The following is a 26146-nucleotide window of genomic DNA, read 5'->3' on the forward strand; positions in this document are numbered from 1 at the left end:
GCAACGAACAAAAATTTACGCGGTTTATATTGGACTATAAGATCATAGCCCTAAAGACGTAACATAAACCTTTGCAATCTTGGAGGAATTTTGTACAATGGCTTGTTGAAAAGGGACACTGCAGGCTTATGATCCGTTTCGACCACAATAGTATGCCCATAAACATATTGGTGAAATCGAAGACACCCAAATAATATTGCGAACAACTCTTTTTCGATTTGTGCATAATTTATTTGTGTTTTTGTCAGGGATGCCGATGCATAAGCAATAGGATTTCGTTAATGCGATATTGCCGCGCCGACTGCAAATTTAGATGCATCTACCGATAAAGTTATCTTTTTAGTTGGATCGAAATACGCCAAAACAGGACCTTGCGTTACTTCGTATTTTAATTTCTGAAACTCATTCTCATTTATATAGTCCCAATGCCAGAGTATTTCTTTTTTTAAAAGTTCACGCAAATATTTGTTCTTAGCGGATAAATTTTTAATAAATGCGCCCAGATAGTTTATCATGCCTTAAAATCGTTGCAACTCCTGAACTGAATTCTGAGCATCCATTTCTACAATTGCCTTTATTTTTTCATTATTAGGCCTAATTCCATTTTTGTCGAAATAGTGGCCAATAAATTTAATCTCCTTCTGTCTAATTTTTGATTTTTCTTTATTAAATTTAATACCATAATTTTTGGCGCATTCCAATACCATCTTTAAAGTTCTATCATGCTCTTCGACAGTTGCGCCGTGTATTAGAAAGTCATCAATATATATAATTAGCCCAGGGATGCCTTCGACCAACCTTACCATTTCAGCGTGAAAAATTTCAGGCGCTGCATTTATACCAAAGGGTAGTCTCAAGAATCTAAATCGACATAAAGGAGTATTAAAGGTACATAATTTTGATGATTCGTCATCAAGGGGAATCATCCAAAATCCAGAACTAGCATCTAAGATTTGATTTGCAATCATCGATATTCGGAAAGGGGTAGTGTGGCCTTAGAATAGCTTTATTTAGATTACGGGGATCTAAACATAATATTAATTTACCATTAGCTTTTTGGACTAGCACATTATAATTAACACATTGGGTTGGCTCAGTGACTGGTGTAATTACGCTCAAACGAGTCATACGCTTTAACTCAGCTTTTAATTCTTAATACAGTTTAAATGGTATTTTTCGTGGTGGGTCTACTACAGTAATATAACTTTCTTTAAGCTTCAAATTACATTTTGTTTTAAATTCACCTAAACCCTCAAACACTTCCATGTAATCTTTCAAAAATTCACAATGTATTTCATTAATTTTGTTAATTAAATGCATCTCAATGGCGGTATTCAACGCAATTACATTTTTGCAATCAAGATTTACAATATGAAATTTCACATTTTTAAATGATTTGTTCTCAAAAAGACTATGAGGTGGGTTTGGTCAAAGGCTGAGGTATGCTCAAGTCAATCCAGAGTCGGATGGAGGTCCCACTTCCCCCACCTAAATAAATACACAGTAAATTAGTGTTTTTATTTCGAACACACACACACACGCGGCTCTCAGGCTAAAATATCCACAACCTTGAATCCAGGAGAGAGAGAGAGATGTTCACTAGGTAGTGTCGCTGACAATATAGTTTAACCCAAGGACGACGGCTCTCCACAGAGAGAGGTAGATAGAGTGCTAGCTAAGCGGTGGTTGAGATGGTGAAGACGACGGTGGCTCTCGCTAAGGGGTGCTAACGGCGGTAGTAATGACGGCGGTAGGTAGGATCACGGCCGAAGAGAGAGTACTGAGTGACGGTGGCTCTCACCAAATAGCTATGACGACGGTGGTTGCTAGACTTCGGGATGGGATGTCCAAGGATCGGGATGGCGATTATGTTGTACCTACGGCGAAGTGGTTATTAGTACGAGGCTAGTTTAACTAACTACAATATATTGGCTCGGGTATTCGGCTAGGGTAGTAGGGGAGTTTGTCCGCCGCAGGCGTTGGGATGTGTTCCCCTCTTACCTGAGCCGTATATTCGTGCATTACCCTTCCTCTGAGAAACAGGGGGGGTGAGCCCCGTCTTACTCAGAGGAGATGATTACAAAATGTTAGGGCTGCCCATCGGCAGAACCGACCTTGTCACTTTACCCCCGTCGACCCAAAGGGAGTCCCTGGAATGTATTTATATTGGCTCGGGCAGACAGCCAGGGTAGTGGGGAAATCCGCCCCGCCACTGGCGTTGGGAAGGGTTTCCTTCCTACCTGAGAAGGCTGCTCGTGCATTACCTTTCCAGTGAGTAATAGGAGGTTTAAATCCCATCTTACCGGAAATGTGGGTAAACCGGCAGGGCGCCCGATAAGCAGGGGGGCGTACCATCGGTGGAAGCGACCTTGTAACGCACCCTCCCAACCCAAACGGCACCCCTTGTCGACCGCCGATGGCGGCCGACACGCACTTCACTTACCTACGGCGAAGTGTGCCTGGTGTATTCCGGGCAATCATTATATTCATATGTAACTATGAATACATTGAGAATTATGCTCGCATTGTCGCGCACAGCGCGCCATGAACGAAAATTCCCAAGCATTGTGCGTTCACCATCGCTGGCTTGCCTAGTGCTTGCGCGATGGTTGTTGGGCCAGTATGTATGTATATGTATGTCGGTACATACAATACTAGGGGTGGGCAGTAAATGGAAAACATAATGTTAGGGGTGGGCGCTAAATGGGAAATAGATATTGTGGCGTAGCATTTGCTACGTTACAGTCCCCCTCCTACTTCGGCGGACGAAAGGTTGTGGCATTCTAGGGTTTTTGCGCGGAGGCCTGAACTACCATGGGCAGAGCCCAGGTATGTTTTATCATCGGTTGAATCCGATCGCTCGGCCGACATGTGTGTATATGTGTTCGTTGATGTTTTTATTATTATTAAAAGTTTTTTTTCTCTTTTTTCAACAATAATGTGTACATTTCATTTGTGTTTAAATTTACATTGCAAGTACGAAATTCATTTTAAATTTACATTTCAAGATTAAGGTATATACATATGCACATTTTTATATTACATTTCAAATTTACATTTCAAAATTAAGGTATTTACATTTCATGTATAGAAAATTTATCAAACTAGGTCGGATCTTGCTTGTGAATCATAACATCTTGATTATGGCATGATCTTCGTCCACCCTACGCGCCATGTTACACCCTTTTGCGTTTTAGCCATAGTCCGGGCGAAGAAGTCTGGGGCGTGGTTTCCATTAGTAGTATCGTGTTGCTCTCGGGTTGGTGCATACGGTATAGTGTCACCAGTCGTTGTTTTGTCGCATCCGATGGCGTTTAGATGGCCGGCTATTAATGGCGGGCCCCAGAATGTCTTAACGTCCAGTATTCGTGGCTTATTTAGCGGCCACGGTACTGCGTCGGATGGAGGCGGTTCTTCGGGCATGGCATCTTTTGTTCGTGCTTCTCTCGGCCCGACGACGTTGCGGTTAAAATTTATTTCGGCGGTTGAGGTGTGTGTTGATTCTGATAGTTCTTGGTGCCAGTTCCGATGGTCTTGTTTCGTACGTTGTGCCACCCTTGTTTTGATAAACCGTTCGGTAGGATTTTCGTGGGAGGCATTCGCTACGATAAATCGGTTGGTGATGTTACGATCCCTCAGGATCGTTGCCGGGGCGTTAGTGACGAATTGCTCGCCATTATCGTTGAGCGGGATGGTCGAGTAATAACATTGTTTTAGTGTTGTGTTGTGTCTGTGTTCTGCGGCAGTGTTTGGCCCTTTAGGTGTGTGGGTGCTTTTTGATGTGTTTCTGTGAGCCCTAGGTGTTCTCTCTTTCGCTCTTCGTTGAGGTGTCCCGCTTCTCTTATGTAATGCAGGGTTACGGGTGCGTTTGCTTTGATTGTACCGGCTGTGGTAAGGGGCTTTCCATCCAGTGGGACGGTAACGTTGCGCTTTGCCAAAAAGTCCATACCCAGGATAACACTCTCGACCAAATTAGGGATAACAGATACCAACCTACTGGCTGTTTGACCATTGTATTTGACTTTGACCGGGTAGGAGTGGGTGCTCGCAATGCATGATTGGTCGGCGGGTTGCACGTTGCGACGATTGGATAACGGTGGAATCTTTCGTCGTTCCAGATGCCTTCTTGCGGCTTCATTGATGTATGTCACGGTGGCCCCCGTGTCGATCAGGGCGCGGCACATCAATCCTTCGAGGGACACCTGTATGCAAAAACCTCCGTCGTTCCCCTTCCCTTTGGCTACGGATGATAATAGTGCGGGTGTTATCGGATTATTTCGGTTCATTCCGTAGCATGCACAATCCCTGGAGAGCGTTCCATCTCTGCCGCAACTAGAACAAAAAAGTCGTCTTTTGTTGGTGCAATGGGAGCGGCGGTGGCCGCGTTTATTGCATCGCCAGCAGGTGTTTCTTGCATCGTAACGGTGAGTGAGTGTGGACAGGGAGCGCGTTATTTGATCATTCTGCTCCTCCAGCTCCTCGATTATTACTGTGCTTAAGCTATGTGCTAACAGTCGGCTCTGTTTGGCTTCTTCGCTCCGCAGTAGTTCGTACTCGTCGGTGAGCTCCATAAGCTGCTCTGTCGTTTGGAACTCGCCCCGCTTCACAAAAAGTCGATACTCCACCCGTAGTCCGTCGTATATGCGTTCTAGATGATCTTCTTTGCACAAAGTCGGGTGGCGGCGAATCATCGTCTGGAGGGCGAGGATATAGTCCCTGGCCTTTTCTCTGCTTGTCTGTTTTCTTTGGCGGATAGCGTCCTCTAGCTGGCTAATGTGTCGCTTCGGCACAAAGAATTTTCCGGCTTCGGAGCGGAAGTCAGCCGATGTGTGTAGTTGTTGTTTTCGCAGGCGGAACCATTGAAGGGCTTTGCCACGCAGTATCTCTGGAAGGGTTGGGAGGAGTTGATCTGGCTTAATCAGATAGCATTCTGCCAGTTCCTCAGTCTTTTCCAGGAAGTTGTATAATGTGTCGCCTCCAGCGTAATGTAAATCCCAGCGGCGGACTGTATTCATGACCTCCGTGTAACTTATGCCGCTCTGCTCGCGCTGGGGGGATATTGCTTTGATTGAGACGGCCGGCGAGGTGTTTTGCGTAGATGTGACTGGCCGGGCCTCTTCGGCGGCGATCTCCATCTCTACCTCTCTCAAAAGATTTTCTGTTGAATTACGCTTTCGTTGGTCTCGGACGTATGCGCTGAGTGTGCTGCGCAATTCGGCGACGGTATGTCCTTCGGTGTAGATTCGGTAGCGTTTGCATTCTTCGATTAGCCTCTCATTCTTCAGCAGGTAAATCCAGCTTAGAGAGTCGACGTTGAGCGTGGTGGTGGTGGTTTCGCTTATCTTTGTGTCAATAGTTGGTTGTGTGTTAGGTGAAGCCGTTCCTACAGTGTTTGTGCTATCGTTGGTTTTGGCACAGTCGCCTGAGGAGACAGGTCCCTGCTCGGGCGCCATTTATGAGGTGGGTTTGGTCAAAGGCTGAGGTATGTTCAAGTCAATCCAGAGTCGGATGGAGGTCCCACTTCCCCCACCTAAATAAATACACAGTAAATTAGTGTTTTTATTTCGAACACACACACACACGCGGCTCTCAGGCTAAAATATCCACAACCTTGAATCCAGGAGAGAGAGAGAGATGTTCACTAGGTAGTGTCGCTGACAATATAGTGTAACCCAAGGAAGACGGCTCTCTACAGAGAGAGGGAGATAGAGTGCTAGCTAAGCGGTGGCTGAGATGGTGAAGACGACGGTGGCTCTCGCTAAGAGGTGCTAACGGCGGTAGTAATGACGGCGGTAGTTAGGATCACGCCCGAAGAGAGAGTACTGAGTGACGGTGGCTCTCACCAAATAGCTATGACGACGGTGGTGGCTAGACTTCGGGATGGGATGTCCAAGGATCGGGATGGCGATGATGTTGTACCTACGGCGAAGTGTCTATTAGTACGAGGCTAGTTTAACTAACTACAATATATTGGCTCGGGTATTTGGCTAGGGTAGTAGGGGAGTGTGTCCCGCCGCAGGCGTTGGGATGTGTTCCCCTCTTACCTGAGCCGTATATTCGTACATTACCCTTCCTGTGAGTAACAGGGGGGGGGGGTGAGCCCCGTCTTACTCAGAGCAGATGATTACAAAATGTTAGGGCTGCCCAATGGGGCGGGGGAAGTACCATCGGCAGAACCGACCTTGTAACTTTACCCCCCGTCGACCCAAAGGGAGTCCCTGGAATGTATTTATATTGGGTTGTGGGGAAATCCGCCCCGCCACTGGCGTTGGGACGGGTTTCCTTCCTACCCGAGAAGGCTGCTCGTGCATTGCCTTTCCAGTGAGTAACAGGGGGTGTAAATCCCGTCTTACACACCGGAAATGTGGGTAAACCGGCAGGGCGCCCGATAAGCAGGGGGCGTACCATCGGTGGAATCGACCTTGTAACGCACCCTCCCAACCCCAAGGGCACCCCTTGTCGACCGCCGATGGCGCTTCACTTACCTACGGCGAAGTGTGCCTGGTGTATTCCGGCCAATCATTATATTCATATGTAACTATGAACACATTGAGAATTATGCTCGCATTGTCGCGCACAGCGCGCCATGAACGAAAATTCCCAAGCATTGTACGTTCACCATCGCTGGCTTGCCTAGTGCTTGCGCGATGGTTGTTGGGCCAGTATGTATGTATACATACATACAATACTAGGGGTGGGCAGTAAATGGAAAATATAATGTTAGGGGTGGGCGCTAAATGGGAAATAGATATTGTGGCTTAGCATTTGCTACGTTACAAGACAATTTGTATTTAATACACCCAAAAGGGGCAGTGGTTCACCACTAAACGTGAAAAGTTTTCTATTTGACATCGTAATATCTTTATTTAATCGTAACAAGCAAAGAGTTTTATATGAAAGAATATTTGCCTGTGCGCCTGTATCCACCCGACAATGTACTATTGTATTGTTTATTTTGATTTCAATCATCGAGTCTCGCTTTGAATTCGCCTTCCTCATAACTGCTACATTGTGTTTATCCTCTGTTATGTCGTGACCAAGTAGTTACATATCAATGGCGCCCAACGAAAATAGCCCGATCATATTTTAATTTTTCCCGCATTTCTTTCTACTAAAATTTCTTTCAGCTTTCTTCTTTAAATTATCACAATATAACCCAATCATTAATTTCATTCTGTATTCCAATTAACTTTTTTCTATCTTTCTTTTTCTCATTTTCCTAGTAATTTTTTTTATCAATATATTTTTCCTTCTCTCGGACAGGTTAGGGTTACGAAGGTAGCATCCCTTTCCAAGTCGGTGAAGTGATTTGTGCCTAAGTGACATTTAGTGACATGTTAGTCCGACTTCGAAGTTCCTTTTCTTCGATTTCAACATCTTGGAAAGGTGGTATTCGAATTCGAGACTAGCACAGTTCAAGACGATTTTTTTTGTGGCAAAACTTCTCAAGCTGCTATGTGGATGTTCCAGCAACACCTACATGTGAGGTTTGCAGCTATTGACCACTGGGGGTAGAATATGGCTTTAAGAAAATATAATGTTTTGCAACCACGGCTGGAGCAAGTGCTCTGACCGTATATGTGCCAACAGGGTTATTAAAGGGGAATTAGTTGACATGAATTCGGACAGGAAAAAGACTGACGTAAGCAACACTGACCTAAATATCGATTCCTTCGCAAGGTTAACACCAAAACACACTAACCACTAACACATACATATTCAATTTATATATTTGTTTGCATTAATTTAAAGATTCAGAAAATTTACTTTTAAGTTTTTTGAAAAAAGGAAATATTAGTTTTTGAGTTAATGTCAAAAAACATTTAGGCGTAGATCAACATTTGAAAAAAAACACGCATTATTTGAATTTTTATAGTATTTGCCATTTGCCTTTTTTTAACATTATTCTAATAACTTAGTTTTTAGGAAACTATAAGCAATTGGAGTCAAACATAGATATCTAGTTTTAATTTTCTTCTTAGTTTTCCTTATGTTTTTGTTTTCTAAAATTCCTTGCACTTCATCATAGAAGAACCAAATATTAGGTATTAGAGCGATTATTGAATAAAATTTTTTTTTATTATAACATATTTTTACAAAAAAAAAACACGTTTTGAATTCTGTAGAGGATACCGAATTTTGAAGCGCCGCTAGAATTTTAAGAAATCTACACATCCATCTGCGCATACACATTTATATTCTAATTTTACCTGAACACATATATATAATTTCACATATAGTAATTCTTTTTTTGTTTTGAGTTTGAATTGATTTCTACACATTAAATTTTGAATTTTTTTTTACACATATTTTTTAACACACACGTATATTTATAGAAATAACACCTGTCAAATACAAATCTTTATAGGATTTAATTTACAGCCTGTTTTTTTTCTTGCGTTAATTTTCGAATTTTTGGAAGTTTAATACATCGCGAATTTCTTCGTCTAATATAAAGAATTATATTTTTTGGGAATTTTAAATTTTTTTTCATAACCTTTTTTCTTGCATAACAGTTGAAACTAAAGTTTGAAGCATAGTTGTGGAGCATACTGCGTAACATTTTCTTTTATTGTTTCTTTGTGCGCCTCGTTACAGTGGTACATGGATAGGCAAGAAGACAAAGAAGAGATATCAAGACCAGGATTAGGGATTTTTAGTAGCAATAGACGGGGGCCGGTCACTTGCAGCATTTCTAGAGCACTCGAGAACCAGGTAGTTGGGTCTGTATTCACACAGATAGACACATGTATAGAGGTTCCGGTAGACTTCCTGCCAACCGATTTCCTAAACCGTTCTTCTGCTAGGATTTTTGGAAATCTTGAGTCCAGGGAAAAGGGAAGAAAAGAGTTCGCGATATCCAACACTGTTGTCGTAGACAACGCCGACAAATCCTTAAGCTTTTCACGCAAGCTGTCAATGCTAGAGATGTCTGATCCATTGGAGGGTTTGGCAACGGGAGGAGCATTCGGAGGCGTCATGCCGCGAAGGCAAACCCGAAACACAGAGCAGGAGAAACGACGAACCACCGCACCGCCTGCAGATCGCATGGACAATTTGAATGCAATCATCGAAACGATCTCACAGCAAAACCAGATCGTACTGGAGGCAATGGACGAGTTTCGGAAGATGAGAGCCGACCTGTCACGTTTAAGTAACCGGGTAGCCGACGTAGAGTCATCGATACAAGCACCAGCAGCAGCACCTCCTCCAGCATCTACCTAAACACCAGGGCACAACACCTCGCCTTCGCTTTCTTGGTTTTCTGCACAATGATTTTTGACTACTCCAATAAACATTACCTGCATATTCGTTTTCTTCCTCGGCTGCTTCTTCATATTTGTCCACTGATTTCACAAATTTTTTATTTGGTTTTTTCTGTTGCTGCGTGAGTGGGGCCTGTTTTTGTTGTTTTGGATTTCTTTGCATGCAAATAGCCGCAAAATGATTTTTATTATTGCAAATATAGCACGTTACTCCAAACGCTGGACACCTCGTTTTGTGAATTTGGCCACACTTTTGACAATTTGTTCTTTGTGTATTTGCTTGTGAATTATTACGGGATTTTCGAATAGCTCCCACTAGTTTAATGTTCGTTTGACTTTCGCTGACCTTGTGAAGCTCGGCTGCATTGCTTTTTGCTGCTTCGATGTTTTTTGCTATTTCCATTGCTTTGTCTATTGTTATGTCACCTTCACTTCAAAGCCGTTCTTTAATTTGATTTAAATGAGGTGATATACCGCATACGAATATATCTTTCGTTAAACTGTCTCGCAGCGTTCCAAATTCATATGAAAGACTTAAATTTTTTAGGCATGTCATATATTCATCGATTGATTCCTCACTTTGTTGTTTACGTGTAAAAAACGTATGCCTTTCCATCGCAATATTTACTTTTGGCTGGAAATACCCATTAAACCTGTTGAGTAAATTGCTAAAAGTCACCGCGTTGACGTCAAGGTCAAATGAATAAAATATTTCCAAACACTCTGCACCCAAATGATGCAACATTAAAGCCACTTTTCTTTTATCATTTTGGTCTTCTAACCCGAAGGCTCGCAAAAATATTTCGAACTGCAATTTCCAATTTTTCCACGCCATTGCTAAATTGGTTGCTTTTACATTTAATGGTGCTATTGTAGCCGTTATAGGTAGAAATTGAGATGGCTGCATGACTATATTATTTTTGACTTCTTCGGCTTCTTTGCTCATAATTACAAGCACAGTAAAAGTTTTAATATGTACTCTTATACTATCATGTTTAAGGTAGTACTTGACACCATGTTGTGTACTGTTCACAAAGTTTTTTATTACTAAATTCATAAGTGAAGTTATAACTAGTATAAAGTAAGATATCATAAGTATGGTACGAATAATAGTGTATGGTGAATACAGAATATCGGTGTGAAGGAAAGTAGATAGTACATATAAATACCCAAAGGTATATTTATACAACATTAACTAAATAGTCCCCAAGTGATCCCGAAATAGCCCCGAAACAATCCCGGAATAGTTTGCAAAACCATCCCGATATTTTCCAGAAGTTATCCCTTTATGATCTCTGGAGAACCCCGAAATAGTCCCTAAGATCTTTAGAAAATAAACTGACCTAGAAATAACCCGGGGGGAGAACCATGAAATAGTCCCAAATGATCCTGAAAGAGCTCCAAAATTTTACCAAAATATAGCCGAATTAGTCCCGATGACCACCGTCATTTGGACACGAACTGATCCCGAAACAGTCCATACGATCATACCGATATGACCCCAAATAGTTCCTACGACAGTCCTGAAATTACAACGAAATAGTCCCTAAAAACTTCCCTGAGTGACCGAAACGACCACGGAAGGCAACACGTTATTTACTGCGCTCGAAAATACGACGTAGCTTATAGCAATATGCAATTGCTATGCATACTCGGAGCCGGAGCAGTATCAGAGCATATTTTTCTTTACTACTGCTGCTTTGGAGTTTGAAATAGAAACATTGGTTTAAATTGTTAAATATTGAATTTTTATTCCTAACTCGTTCAGCAGCGATTATTCGAATAATCGACAGCGTGCAATTAATCGAACAATCGACGAAGTACAATTATTCTATTTTAACTAATTGAATTCTGAAAATCTAATATAAGAGTATTCGAATATTCCATTAATCGAATATCACGAGCTCTAACATTTTTGCTTTGCAGAATCTGAATTTTAAAGTTTACACCATTTCCAGTGTATACTTTAAGGCCCGGGTTTTCAGTACAACTTCAACTCAGTTTGTGTGTTAAACTAGGCTTAAACTTATTCTGAGTTTTTCAGTATACTTTAACTAAAGTTTAAGCTGAGCTTAAGTGGCCGATCTGGCAGGGCTAAACTTTAGTTAACCTATCAGTTATTTGCGTTCGTTCGAAATGGAATATACTTACCCAACAAGCATTTGGGCTTGAGTACCATTAGAGCTCATGTTGATAACTAGGCATACTTCTAAAATCTCAAGAGTTGTTTCGACACAGTGGCTCAACTCGGGAATCCTTGCGTTCTCTGCAAAAGAGGTAATTTTTTATAAAAAAAAAATGCTATTACTTAAGTTGAAATAATTTAATTAACAACTTGTGGTTCTCTAACTGGTCTCAAATGTAAAATTCCATACAAAAGTATTTTCACGCAAATAAAATAAAATATATATAATTTATTTTTGTTAATTACGCTTTATTACTGTTATCAACCAGAGGCCGAATCGAAACATACGATCCGTGATAGAATGCCGTTTTTAAAATAACAATAGCTACGAAGTGGTGTATAGGATTAATGAAATATTTGAATTAGGGACAATGCGTACTCACAAGATCCATAATATATTATTATTTTTTTAAAGAGTTGGAAAGTCTAATTTTTATCCCTTCAGTGAAAATAGTTTTGTATCCGTGATCGTATGTTACATTCCATAGCAGGTGTTTATTTCTCACAATAAACAGCTGTTGGTTTTGGTGGTACCACCTTGGAGATTTTTTTCAACTCCACCTCAACTCGATATCCAGTGTACGATAGAACTGGAGAAATGTGTTGAATATGCATTTGAGAACTGTACATTTCTCAAAATCTCTCGAAAATTGGATAATAATTGGAAAATATTAATGACATTGGATATCAACTCGAAAACTCTCAATTTTACAAAATTTCTCAAAGGTTGATAGTGATTGGAGAATGAAGTTGGATATCAACTCGAGAACTATCTGGTTTAAGAATAATTAAATAATGATGTTAGATATCACCTCCGGAACTAGATATATATTTCGCTGGAGACATTTTTTCCCATGTTTGTTGGGTAAACAAAATCCAGCTGTTGCCGTATCTACAAATTATCTACATAACTGGAGTTTAAATTTGACTAGAGTTATGCCCCTATTACCGTTTACAACTCAACTCTGGTTGGGTTGAAATTTCGCAATTTGCGATTACAGATTACAACTCAACCTGTCAAAAAAAATATTGGTTGAGTTGTTTAGTCTATAAACTTTATCGCTTTACCGTTTACAACCTTGTGTTGGCGTAGTTGTCAAAGACGTCAAAATCGTACAACTGATTACTAGCAGTTGTCTCATACAATTTTGCAGTTGTTTTGAAAAAAGGTAACGTTTTACAAGACGGTTCACCACCTAATTTTTAACAAAAATTTTCAAAGTTGGTATCAAAAACACGTTTCGACCTCCAATTTTAGAATCCGAAAACAAAAATTAAAAATGTAATTTCTATCATATCATTTCGCTTCAAATTTTCATGTGGTTGTTGTATTTTGCCAGATTTTTTGTACACACTAATGCAGAAAGGCGTTGGACCCACCCAGGGTTATTTTTACAAATCGCGGCCGAAGGTCGCAAACGCAGAAAGATGTTCTGTGTAAAAAAAACTATGGATCGGGCCTCATATTTATATTTATATTTATTCAATACTGTCTATGAAAGAACATTTCTTACAGACTAATAACAATGGTGTAGGTTACAAAATGAAACATACCTACTTAAAATAAGAGAGTAAAATATTCAAAAAAGCTTGTTTTCCCAAGGAAAAATCAAGGAAAATACTCTGAGATAGAATATTAAATTCGCGCATAGATCTTGCAAGGGGAGCATTACTGGCAAATTTAGTTTTGACTTTTTCCCAGTAAAAAGGATAGGTGACGCGAAGATTTCGCCTTGGAATATTAAAAGTAATCCTTTCCAGAAGATAAGGACAATCTATCGTACCATGAATAACATTAAACATGAAAGTCAAAGATAAGATTGACCTACGGGTTTCGAGAGATTGTAGGTCAAGTAGCATAATACGGGATGCATAGGGTGGAATGGGAGTATCAAATTTTAGGGACCGTAAAGCGAAATTAATGAACACCTTTTGAATACGTTCTATTCTTTTTATTGATATCTGGTTATACGGCCTCCAGACAAAAACTGCATATTCAAGGTTTGAGCGAACGAAAGTTATATACAACATTTTAAGAGTATAAGGGTCTGAGAACTTGGTGCAGTTCCGACGAATAAAGCCTAGAACAGAGTAGGCCTTCGCAATGATGAAATCAACATGTTTGTTAAAAGACAGTTTCGAGTCAAAAAAAACTCCTAGGTCCTTTACTGCGACAACATTCTGAAGGACAGTATTAGAAATGTGGTAGGACGTACTTCGAAAATGCAAAATTTTAGCAAATGTCATTTTAAAACATTTCTTTATGTTTATAGGGAGACGAAAACGAAGACACCATGACTGAACAGCGTTGATATCGCATTGAAGCTTTGCTTCATCAGAGGCATCTTGGACTTTGGCGAATATTTTGAGGTCATCGGCATAAAGTAAAAAATTTGCGAAGGAAAAGCAGCTACTAATGTCATTGATGAACAGAACAAATAGTAGAGGGCCTAAGACGCTCCCATGCGGTACCCCAGAAGAGGCAATGAAAGGTTGTGAGAACACACCATCAATGGTAACAATACAACGTCTATCAGGGAGATACGATTTTATCCACTCCAAAAAGCTGGAATGGAAGCCCATAAATGCTACTTTTTTAAGTAGCACTATATGAGAAACTTTATCAGAGGCTTTTGAAAAGTCTGTATATACACAGTCAACCTGGAATCCAGCCGAAAAGGCAGTATTGCAGTAGTCGGTGAACACAGCTAAGTTCGTGGCTGTGGACCGCCCTGGTACAAAGCCATGCTGATTATGACAAATAAGCGACTTGGTTGCAAAGAACAATTTGTCTTTTACGATGCACTCAAAAAGTTTTGAAACGGAAGAGAGCTTCGAGATGGGTCTATAGTTCCGAACATCATTCTTTTTACCAGATTTCAAAATCGGAACTATGTGTGCTACTTTCCAATCATTAATGAAAGTACCTGATGAAAGAGATAGATTAAACATTATTTTAAGAGGTTCCGTGAGAGCTGGGCATTTCTTTAGCAAAATCGCCGATAGGCCATCAACGTCGGTCTCAGACGAAGGCTTCAGTGAAGTCAGACCCATCTCTATGTCCTCAACAGACAATACAAGAGAACCAAAATTTAGGTAACAGCTAAAGTTCGAAGAAAAGTTTGCAGAAGAGGAATTCTCATCAGTAGAAAAGTTTGACTTAAAAAAATCAGCAAACAGATTAGCTACCTCATTGGGTCCTTCAGCAGATTTATCGTCGAGAAAAACTGACGTGGGAATAAAAGAACGAGACCGTCTGGATTTGATAAAGGTCCAGAAATAGTTCGGATTACTTTTAGTGCTGCGCTCAGCACAGTGAATGTAATTCTTGTATAGAAACTTATCTAACCGGTTAAATTTGCCAGCAAAGTACTAATATTTATTATAAAAATAAATATTCCTTGTTGTCTGAAATTTTTTGTGAAACTTATTTCTCAGATTTTTAAGCTTTTTTAAATCTTTAGTGTACCACGGAATTTCATGTGGCCGTTTCTATTTAACTCCTTTATTTTCTAAACAAAAGTCATGCAAAAAATTTTTAAAATTAGAAAAGCAATTATTAACATTTGAATATGAAAAAAGAGCAGTCCAATTGACTTCTTGAAATAAATTATTTAAAACAGTAAAATCACAATTATTGTATTGGAAAGCGATCACATCACTAGTATTTTGACTAGTAGAAATGTATTCATAACAATCAATACTTATATTTAAAGGTACATGATGCTTGTCACATTGACTTAAAGGCAGCAAGCATTCCGAAATATTGTAATTAATATTATCGCTGACATAAATGAGATCTAAGATTTTGTTTAGTTTGTTAAAAAACAGATTGATTTGCTTAAGATTAAGACTTAGCATACAATCAATAAAGTATGTCTCGTGAGAGGCAGTTACATTGGATGGCGAAAGAAATGAAAGACAAGAACTTTCAGACCAGTGGACATTACTTAAATTGAAGTCTCCTAAAATGCACAAATTATCATCCATTACATTGTTTTCTGCCAGAGATATAATGTTATCTGCATGCATTTTGTAAAGTTCATGATTACAATTCGGAGGGATGTAAGAGGCCACAATATAGAAGGATCTGGAAGAGTCTTTCAGACAGACACATACCTGATCAAGTAGAGAGTCGTCGTTATTAAGCGTAATTAAATTACTGCGATACTTTCGTTGAACAGCGATAAGAACGCCTCCGCCCCTGCGAGAGCCAGTTTTGGAAGGTTCTCTGTCCTTGCGAAAGACATCGTATGTGTTGAGGTCGAAAAATTCGCCATCAAAAAAGGCTGAATTTAGCCAAGTTTCGACTATAACAAAAATATAAAAGTCCATTTACGCACTAAACGAGTTAACAATATCCGCTTTCGTTCTCAAACCGGATGCGTTTTGAAAATAAATGTTAAGATTAGAAGTGATAGTGGATGACGTAGCCAATTTATTTCCGATGTAGGACTCCATTAGGTTTTTGGCGCTGTCACTCCACGTTTCTGGAAAAAAGGTTTGATTTTAACATTTTTAGGCCACGCTGATGCATTAAGGACCTTGTCGCTGTATTTTGCAGGTATACCAAGTTTAAAATTAAACCACTTTCGAGATGAGTTATCGCCAGTTTTCTTAACCAACTTGAAACACAGGAGTTCCCCAGCTGCGATGCCAATATGTTGAGAGACGTACTTAATAATATCATCACTAGTAACAGACGAGGTGAATGACGATAAATGGAACCAAGAGTTACGAACGGCTACGTTGAGATCGGTGTTATTATTAGTGCCTAACACAACAGCTGACTTTTTGTGTTTGTTATTTTTCACTGTCCCTGTATTTGAGCTAATTGCTTTCTTACTTGCATTTGCAGTATTACTCAAATCGGGAAAAGGCAATGAGTTTTTAACAGACCGCATATCAGCGAGAGCAGTGTCTGAATTTGTTCTAATGCGAATATTAGTGGTAGGCAAACTTGATGACAAATTGCCAGCAGCATCAGCAACAACAGCAGTACTCTTCTCACTGTCACTAACAACAAGTATTTCGGACCATCTCGGGCCATTTTGTGGGTTTTTGTGAAATTTTTCGACAGAAATAAAATTTTTAATTTCCGCTTTCGAATCCCAAAAACGGAGATCGAAACACGTTTTTTGACACCACCATTGATAAGAGTTAGATGGTGCTCATATAACGTTACCGAAAAAAAAAAAACAAAAATTGAAAGCCGGTAATTTTTAATCAAACAATAATCTACAATTTTGTACACATTTATAGATAAAAAACAACGTTTAAACGAAGGATTACATTGAACAACTTTTTGACTTTATGGAGCGACATTCCGAAGTTGGACGAGGCTGGATGCAGCCAAACAAGGTGAAATTATGCGAACGTGAGTCCCGTTGATACTAATCACTACTCCTGGGAATCCTGTTTTAGAGTAAAATACAATTTTTGCTGTTTGGGTTTTAATCCACTTCGCACAAATATACTCCTCAATAATATCTAATCCCAGTCCAACACCAAAAACATTTCCACAGCATTTTTGATAGCTACCATCATCAAGGAATCTGAGTGTGGTGCATAATTTTAAAATAGGGGTAAATCCTTCCCTCGAACGCGTTTGTGGAAATGGTCCTTAATTGGGTTTAGTAATGAGCAAAATGCTTCCTTTCAAATCAGCAAAATAACTTCATTTGAAGCTCATCATTTGTCGCTTATTAAACACTTTCTTAATTGGTGCTTTGTAGTTACGAGGGAGTGGAATGGTTACGTGAATGTTTTTCGTATTCGCGACATATCATTCACCAACATTTTCGCCATTATAAAATAGATTTCATATAATATCCGTTTTGCTTTTAATAACAAAATTACTTTTGCAAATGCTTAAATTTCCGCCACAAATTGATCAGCTGTTCATTTATTTGTCAAATCATCACTTTCCTAGGTTGGCAACATCAATTCAACCTCAACTGAAATAAGTTGTAAGTCGTAATACCAAACAGGAGTTGAGTTGGCTTAAAGTTGAGTTGTTTTAATTACAACGCAACTAAGTTGAGTTGTTAACCGTAAAAGGCGCTTAAACTTAGTTTAAGCTTAGTTTACCCAACAAATGAAAAACCGGTCCAAAAACCCACAATTAGTTGCGCAGCGTAAGTACCAAAACGACGCCAAAGTAGATTGATTTAGATTTTTGATGCAGCATCGTGTGCTGAATATATATGAAACATTTGTACCGTTCCATTGAGTCATCGAGCTCTGGATCACTATCAAATCTCATTGGAAAGATCCGGATCAGTACTATGAGACTTGGCAGCACTCAAAGAATGTGTACATATAATAAGGTGCCCGTTATTTTGAACCTTTTTCCCCGAATCGCTCAATAACATTTTACTTAAAGAGTTAAGAAAAAGCTCAAAAAAATTAAGCAAGTCTTTATATGCTAAGTACACTCCGAAATTTGAAGTCTATATTTTAGTTTAGTTTAGTTTAGTTTATTCAGTTTATTCAGTCTATAATTTACATCTTACAGACCAGATATAGAAATTATAAAAAAAAAATTAAAAATTATAATATGCATTGATAATAGCTAAAGAAAGCACATGCATAATAATAGAAAAAAGTTAAACTATATATCTAGATGTAAATGTAAAAGTATTTGGGACTTGAAAACATCCCTCCACTGAGAGAAATCAATATTTAGCTATCTCGAAAGTTTATTAAATTCAGCTAGAGAGCGAAGAATAAGATCGAAAAGGACATAATTCATTCTGAAAAAGGTCAAATAAAAAGGTAGGGAGAAACGAAAGAATCTACTGGGCACATTAAACGTGATTTTCCCGAGCAGGACAGGGCAATTTACCGAACCTGCCACGAGATCAAACACGAACATAAGCCCGTGGAAGGTTCTTCTAGAGTGCAGGGGTTGTAGGTTATATATGAAACATTTGTACCGTTCTACCGAGACAGATAAGAAGGCAGCGGAACCTCGCAATACAGAGATCCAAGCCCAAACCAAACAAATTTCCTTTGAACCCTTTCAATTCTAGCCGCATGACAGCTGCAAATAGGGTTACAAATAATAGAAGCGTACTCGAGCTTTGAGCGAACCAAGGAAATATATAAAGTCTTCCTGGTATAGGGATCCTTAAAGTCCTTTGCATAACGACGCAGGAAAGCAAGGTTTCTATAACCTTTCGGAAGAACATAACAGATATGATTACCAAAAGAAAAATTAGTGTCAAATACAACACCAAGATCAACAAATTCTATGACGGCATTCAAGCGAGTGCTTTCTAAATAGAAATGTGAAACAAAATTATTACTGGTCTTCGAGAAAGACATGTGAAAACATATTTTAACGTTTAGGTAGAGCATGTTAGTATTACACCAGTCAACTAGATTATCCAGGTCACGCTGCAAAAGGAAAACATCTGAAGGACTATCAATCCTACGAAAGATCTTCAGGTCATCAGCATAAAGTAAAAAATTGGAAAACTGAAAGCAAGCACTAATGTCATTGATAAAGAAAACGAACAAGAGCGGCCCCAGGATACTACCCTGTGGAACCCCAGAAGTTGCCACAAAAGTGTGCGACTTACAATTATATCAACACAAAGGGATATATTTGACAAATAAGACTTCAACCAACTCAAGAATACCGAGTGGAAACCAATGAACTCCAATTTCTTCAGTAAAAGCTGATGAGACACCTTGTCAAATGCCTTGGAAAAGTCTGCATATATAGTATGCACCTGCGAACCGACTTTAAAGGCTGATATGCAAAAGTCCGAAAAAGATGCCAAATTAGTGACTGTAGAGCGACCAGAAACAAACCCATGTTGGCGCGGATCTATAATGCTCTTAACAACAAAGAAATGTTTTTCCTTAATAATTATTTCGAAAAGCTTAGAGCAAACTGAATGCTTAGCAATGGTTCTATAGTTAGAGACGTCATTCTTATTTCCAGACTTAAAGATCGGCGTGATTGACGCGGCTTCCACCTGTCAATAAATAAGCCAGAAGATTGAGAAAAATTAAATATGTAGCAAAGAGGAATGCATAAAGTGTTATGGTCCACTTGGGAGAGTCACCCTTGGAACGCACCAGTTGGCTAGTGATAGGAAAATGGTAGGATTCACCCTAACTCATGTCTGCCTGGGGTGGTTAAAACAAAATTTTGTTAGTTTCATAAGGGTGGCATCGCCAAAAATTCCCATGACATTGACGAATTTTCAATAACACCTGGCGCAATGGCGTAGGTGACTCATCTCATCAGCGGATTTTATTCGTTTCATTGTACTGGCATAGAGATTGCCAAAAGGAGATGGCAAACGCAAAATGCAACCGATGCATTAGCAACTATGCGCTGTCGTGGTGGTAAAATTTCACCTAATATAGCGCAACACCCAAAAGTTGCAAAGTTTTACGCTTTCTCTACGTTCCATTCACCTAACATCAACACAAAGGTTTGACAGCCGGAACGCGACATGTATAATGCTGTAGGGATGAGCTAACCATAACAATGAACCATTCGATAATGGCCGCCACAGTTAGATAACTGCGTTTTTCCAGCCCTAGGATAGAATGAAATTTTTTGCTTCAACGGCTTGACGGCGTCGTGCGCCAATTTCTGAAATCAAAAAGAAAAGTGCTATGAACTTGACCGGTCGTACCGCGCGCCTAACCAAAATTAAAAACGATTGTGTTTTTTTTTTTTGACTGCACGTGTTCCTACAAAAATTCAAGTATAATTTTGGTGATTTCTCAGGAAACGATATTAACAATTAGAGAAAACTCTAAAGAATTATTTAAAAGAAATAATATTTTGACTATAGAAACCAAGTGGGATTGAAGTGATCGGTCGTGCGTTACCATAACGAATTAAATCGAATTTTGCTCTTTTGCTGTACGTAAAACCACCGAATTGATAGCACTAAAGCGTGCCATAAATACTAATACAGCCAATTCCATGATAGGCTATTTGCCTAGACAGAAATGTGTACACAAGTCGCCACTTCCGGCAATAACAATTACCGGCGACAACAATTACCAACAACAACTGCAAAGGCCGCTCATATAGGCCCACCGAATTAAGCCGGGCGCAACAACCGCCGGCCACGATAATAACTCCCTTCCCAAGGCAGTCGGTTCTATGTACAACAAGTACCCGCTGCTGCTCGCGCCCCACGGCGCCAACAACTCAAACAGCTGATACCACTCATAACTACTACCTTCGTAGTAGAGCTGGTAGCAATGCTGAGCATCAGCCCCTGCCCCCGTCTTCTTCTCCCCCCCTCTTTTCTGGCAGCAATCGTGCAGGTCAGGGAAACAGACTCTTAGTCCCTGCCTCCGTTTGCACCGTCTGCCAGCACAGAATATACAGGTTTGCGACATCCGCTCAATGCAGCTCCTGCCTTGGGTGGTACCACTTTCCTAGATGTTCTGGTCTCCGCGGCGGCAACCCCCCGACGGGTTTCATCGCGCCATGTTGCCAGGTCGCAAACCCAAATCATCCGGGTACCCCAATGCTTGCCCAAGGGCGCCCAGTCCCAAGGCCACAACAGCAATTGCGTCCTGGCCTTCCACAACTTAGGCGTAGTCACCCCTCACTTACCCCTAGAGTGGCGGCGTCACCCCTCATGCACTTCAGAATTCTGCAGTTCAACTGTAATCGACTAATTGGGAAGATTGCGGAGATAGTCGATTTCATGAAGCGGCACAACATCCGCATTGTTGCGATTCAAGAGACTAAACTCACAGCAAGATCTGCATTGCAGACCTGCTCTGGTTACAATGTCCACAGGAAAGACCGCGAGAGCGGAAATGGAGGCGGCCTCGCGTTTATTATACACCACTCTGTGCAATATCATATATTTGATCCTGGCATCGACCGCAGTGACAATGTCTTAGAACGTCAAGGCCTATCTGTCCGGTCAGGCGATGCAAATCTAGAAATCATCAACATCTACATCCCTCCTGTCACCTGTTGCCCCAGTGGATACCGCCCTAATATCGAGGCCTTACTCACTGGCAACAATCGCATTATCTTAGGCGATTTCAATGCCCATCACGACCTATGGCATTCAAACTTGCGGGCGGACAGTAGGGGTGAGATGTTGGCGGATCAAATAGACGAAACGACGTTCTGCACAATAAACGGAGACGCCCCCACACGTATGGTAGGAAGCTGTCATAGCTCGCCAGATATCTCAATCGTGAGCGCAGAACTCGTAAACTGCGTCAACTGGCAGCCGAAGGTAACATTGGCATCCGACCACCTGCCCATACTTATTTCGTTCGAGCGTACCGCCGACTTCATCGTCACCGAAAAACGCACTTTCATAAACTTTAAAAAAGGAAAGTGGGAAGAATACAAATCTGCAACAGACAGCAGCTTTGCTGCCCTCCCTATCCCGACTGATGCCCGCCAAGGGGAGCGTGCCTTCCGTAAGGTCATTGAATCCGCCTCGGCACATTTCATTCCCGCCGGGAGAATTCCCGAAATCCGGCCCCACTTCCCGGCGGAGGCCGCGAGCTTAGCGAGGGAACGCGACCTTATAAGACAGCTTGATCCAGGCAACCCCCAAATAAGGGATATAAACCAACGCATCAGATTGCTTGTGGACGAACACAAGCGGGCGAAATGGGAAGAGCACCTAAGAGGTTGTAACCTCTCTAACGGTGTAGGTAAACTTTGGTCCACCGTAAAGTCCCTATCGAATCCGACTAAGCACAAAGACAAAGTTTCCATCGCCTTTGGCGATAAGGTGCTGTCGGATGCGAAAAAATGCGCGAGCGCTTTCTGCCGACAATATATAATGCATCCTACGGTCGACAAAGATAGACGGAGAGCCAATAGACACGCACATAAACACAAACTCAGCGCGTCCCCAATTACCATCACCGCTAGAGAGGTTGAGGACGCCATTGGTCGCGCTAAACCATCCAAAGCAGTGGGCCCAGACGGCATAGCCATGCCGATGCTTAAAAACCTAGGGAAAGAGGGTTTCAAATATTTAGCGCATGTCTTCAACCTGTCTCTTTCCACCTTTGTCATACCCGAGAAATGGAAAATGGCCAAGGTGGTCCCGCTACTAAAGCCTGGGAAACCAGCTAACGTAGGTGAGTCATATCGTCCGATATCTCTCCTATCGCCAGTGGCAAAGACGCTTGAAGCCATTTTGCTCCCTTATTTCCAAGCACATTTGCAGCTAGCCCCTCATCAGCATGGCTTCAGAAAACTCCATAGCACTACCTCCGCGCTAAATGTCATTAGCACCCAGATAAATTGCGGTTTGAATCAATATCCCCACCATAGAACAGTACTCGTAGCGTTAGACCTATCAAAAGCTTTTGATACGGTCAACCATGGCTCGTTACTGCAAGACCTGGAAGGGTCTACCCTTCCCCCATTTCTTAAAAGGTGGACCACAAATTATCTGGGTGGTCGGCAGGCATCGGTGCAATTCAGAAACGAAACATCAAAACAAAGGAGAATTAAACAAGGGGTGCCACAGGGTGGTGTCCTATCCCCGCTTTTGTTTAATTTCTACATATCTAAGCTACCTTCACCACCGGAAGGAGTCACAATCGTTTCCTACGCCGATGACTGCACAATAATGGCTACAGGCCCAGGCCCAAAGATCGATGAGCTATGCAATAAAATAAGCGGCTATCTCCCTGATCTCTCCAGTTTTTTCGCCTCGCGAAACCTGGCATTGTCACCGACTAAATCTTCCGCGACCTTATTTACAACATGGACGCCCCAAATGTCGACCATATTGAACATCCATGTCGATGGCACTACGCTACCGACTGTCCTACACCCCAAAATTTTGGGTGTGACGTTTGATCAGGATCTACATTTTGGTGCGCACGCAACCGCAATTGTTCCAAGAATTCAGAGCCGTAATAAAATCCTCAAATCCCTTGCTGGCAGTACCTGGGGAAAAGATAAAGAAACGCTCTTGACCACATACAAAGCAATTAGCCAGCCGATTACGTGCTACGTGTCACCCATATGGTCGCCAAGCCTAAAAACCACCCACTGGAAGAAACTACAGGCCTGCCAAAATACTGCTCTCAGAATCGCCACGGGCTGTCTTCTTATGTCCCCAGAACACCATCTGCATAATGAGGCGAGAATACTCCCCATCAGGGAGAGAAATGAGATGCTGACCAAACAGTTTCTGTTGAATACCCAGAAACCTGGGCATACCAACAGACATCTGATTGACGAACGAGCACCGCCTAGGGGCCTAAGGAGTAATCTCCGTAAGCATTTTGAGGAAATACGGCACCTGAGAACCCAGCCGTATGAAGCGGAAAAACACAAGCAGGTCCTTGGTGAACTCCATAGACAGGCGTCGGACCTTTATGTCGGGAATTGCCCGGTGAATCCAGTACTTGAAGAAAAATATCCAGAACTCGCAGAAGAGGAACGCATACTCCCCAGGGAAACGCGTGTCACTCTTGCTCAACTTCGTTCTGGATACTGTAACAGGTTAAACTCTTACCTATCCAGAATCAACCCCGACATACAAAATGTATGCCCTGCTTGCAATGTGTCCCCACATGACACCAACCATCTCTTTAATTGTAATGTGGAACCAACGCCTCTAACACCCCTTTCCTTATGGTCCACCCCTGTTGAAACGGCAAGTTTCCTTGGACTCCCGTTAGAGGATATTGATGACAATTTGTGATCGGTCGCGGCTATTAGGTGGGGCGAGCATTGCTACAACAACAACAACAACGATAACAACTGCAAAGGCCGCTTCATATAGGCCCACCGAATTAAACCGGACGCAACCAACCACCACCACCAACAACAACCGCAAAGGCCGCTTCATATAGGCCCACCGAATTAAGCCGGGCGCAGCAACCGCCGGCCATGATAACAACAGCAAGGGTCGCTTCATATAGGCCCACCGAATTAAACCGACCTTGCAACAGCAATAACAACAACAACAGGCCGCAATAATTAAACTGACCTTGCACCAGCCATAACGACAACAACCGGCGACACAACAAGAACAGCATCATCACTAGTAACCAGGTCGACAGAGGCCCACAGGATAGCCTCTTGCTGGCTAAGAAGGTATCAGCCTACCGGGTGAGTCGCTGCCAAGTAGCCAAGTAGTATAACAAATACATCTATTACACTATTTAGTATAATTTTTTTAAGTAACCTAAACGGGTAAGAGGGGGGGTCAGCTTATAAGTAAATTAATGGAGACATGAAATTTTAAAACATTTTATTAAAATATTCTTGGTAAAAGAACCGATTAAGTTGAAATTGTCTACATTTGTGCGTGCATACCCACCAAAAAATCATTTGAGCGATTACAAGGAGTACTGATAACCGGTAAACCTTATGATGGCCTCGTTTAATGAAGATTAATTAGACGTTATGTAAGACTCATTTTGTATCACTTATTTACATTATCCATAAGGTTGTGTTTGAACGAAAATTAAACTTTACTTACGTCTGTTAGCATAAGCGCAGTCTCATGTTGTACTAGACTGAACTATTTTAATGGTACAATCCTTGCATAAGGTACGCATTTTTTTTGTGGGTATGAAAATCAAATGTCCTTTCTATATTAATACGTACGTACATATTTGTATGTTTGTATACCAGGGCGTGTCACTTTCATTGCCCGATTGTTGGCGCAAGCAGATCAACCTTAAATACGAATTCTTCCCATCAAATTTTGTAACGCTACCTTTAAACGTTCTGGTGGAGATACCGCTAGCGAAAGTAGAAAATTTTTTTATTATAAGCAGGCGTTGCCGCGCCCATTTTCTAAGTTTGTATGTAGGCATCGTACCAAATTTGAAGCTGGCGGCTGGTAGAAACTAGTAAGTCACCTTCTCTTCATGCAAATAGGCGAAAGGGCGTATGAGTATTGCTGACCTTGATTTTCATTCGGGTGAGGTTACCAATGTAGCTTCATGTCGGTTTTAGCAAAGCAAATTTTATGCATAAATTTGTTCTGTTTAGCCTCAGATGCGTTTCGGTATACATCCACACACATTAGTATTTAGCGTTTATTTAATTTAGTAAACTGATCGAATAAGATCGAATATCCGCATTTAAAATGGGGTTGCATAATAGGTCGATAAAAATTTGATAATTTGAAAACATAAACTATGACATTGAAGCTGGGTTTTTTTTTGGTAAATTGAGTCCTATGCAACTGATTTGCTTATCTACTTTTAGGCGCTGAGCAGTAGGTTCAACGAGTAAGATCATATAGCAAATTAAATGCACCCAAAAGGAAATATAAACAATTTTTTTTATATTACCTATAATAAAACAAGATTTAAAAAGGTTATAAAGGTTAGAAATAACAATGATAGAATTACAGAACAAAGTACAACATAATTAGCTCAAACATACCAAAAATAAAATAAACTGTAATAAAATCAAGTTTAATAAAATAATAGAGAGTAACAAATACCGGTTATAAAAATAAAATAACAATTAAAATTAATCTAAATCAGATAAAATTAAATACAATTAAAATAAGTAAGTACGTTGAACAAATAAATAAGAAAATAAAATACTAACCCTTAAGACTTTAAGTCTGAATACATTTAGTATAGTACTTTTTTTCTCAAAGTCACCTTTTGGGTTGTAATAGCGTTAAAAGGTGTATGTAACTGTCAATACACCCGAAATTGATTAATTTTTCTTCCCTGA

The 26146-nt window shown here is 40.7% G+C and overlaps 1 protein-coding gene across 6 annotated transcripts in view; it reads right to left on the reverse strand.

Annotated features, from left to right (window-relative positions):
* Positions 1-26146, reverse strand: part of Pfas (phosphoribosylformylglycinamidine synthase) — a 679058-nt gene that overhangs the window by 48957 nt on the left and 603955 nt on the right. For all 6 annotated transcript variants that reach the window (XR_010949589.1, XM_067765957.1, XM_067765960.1 and 3 more), the window contains exon 8: positions 11418-11532. Coding sequence is in view for 5 of the 6 variants with exons in the window: in XM_067765957.1 (XP_067622058.1) it covers positions 11418-11532 (115 nt within the window). In the remaining variant the exon portion in view is untranslated. The remainder of the gene's footprint in view (positions 1-11417; positions 11533-26146) is intronic.

The sequence above is a fragment of the Eurosta solidaginis genome, chromosome 2 (assembly GCF_040869045.1).
Source record: "Eurosta solidaginis isolate ZX-2024a chromosome 2, ASM4086904v1, whole genome shotgun sequence".
Classification (NCBI taxonomy): Eukaryota; Metazoa; Arthropoda; class Insecta; order Diptera; family Tephritidae; genus Eurosta; species Eurosta solidaginis.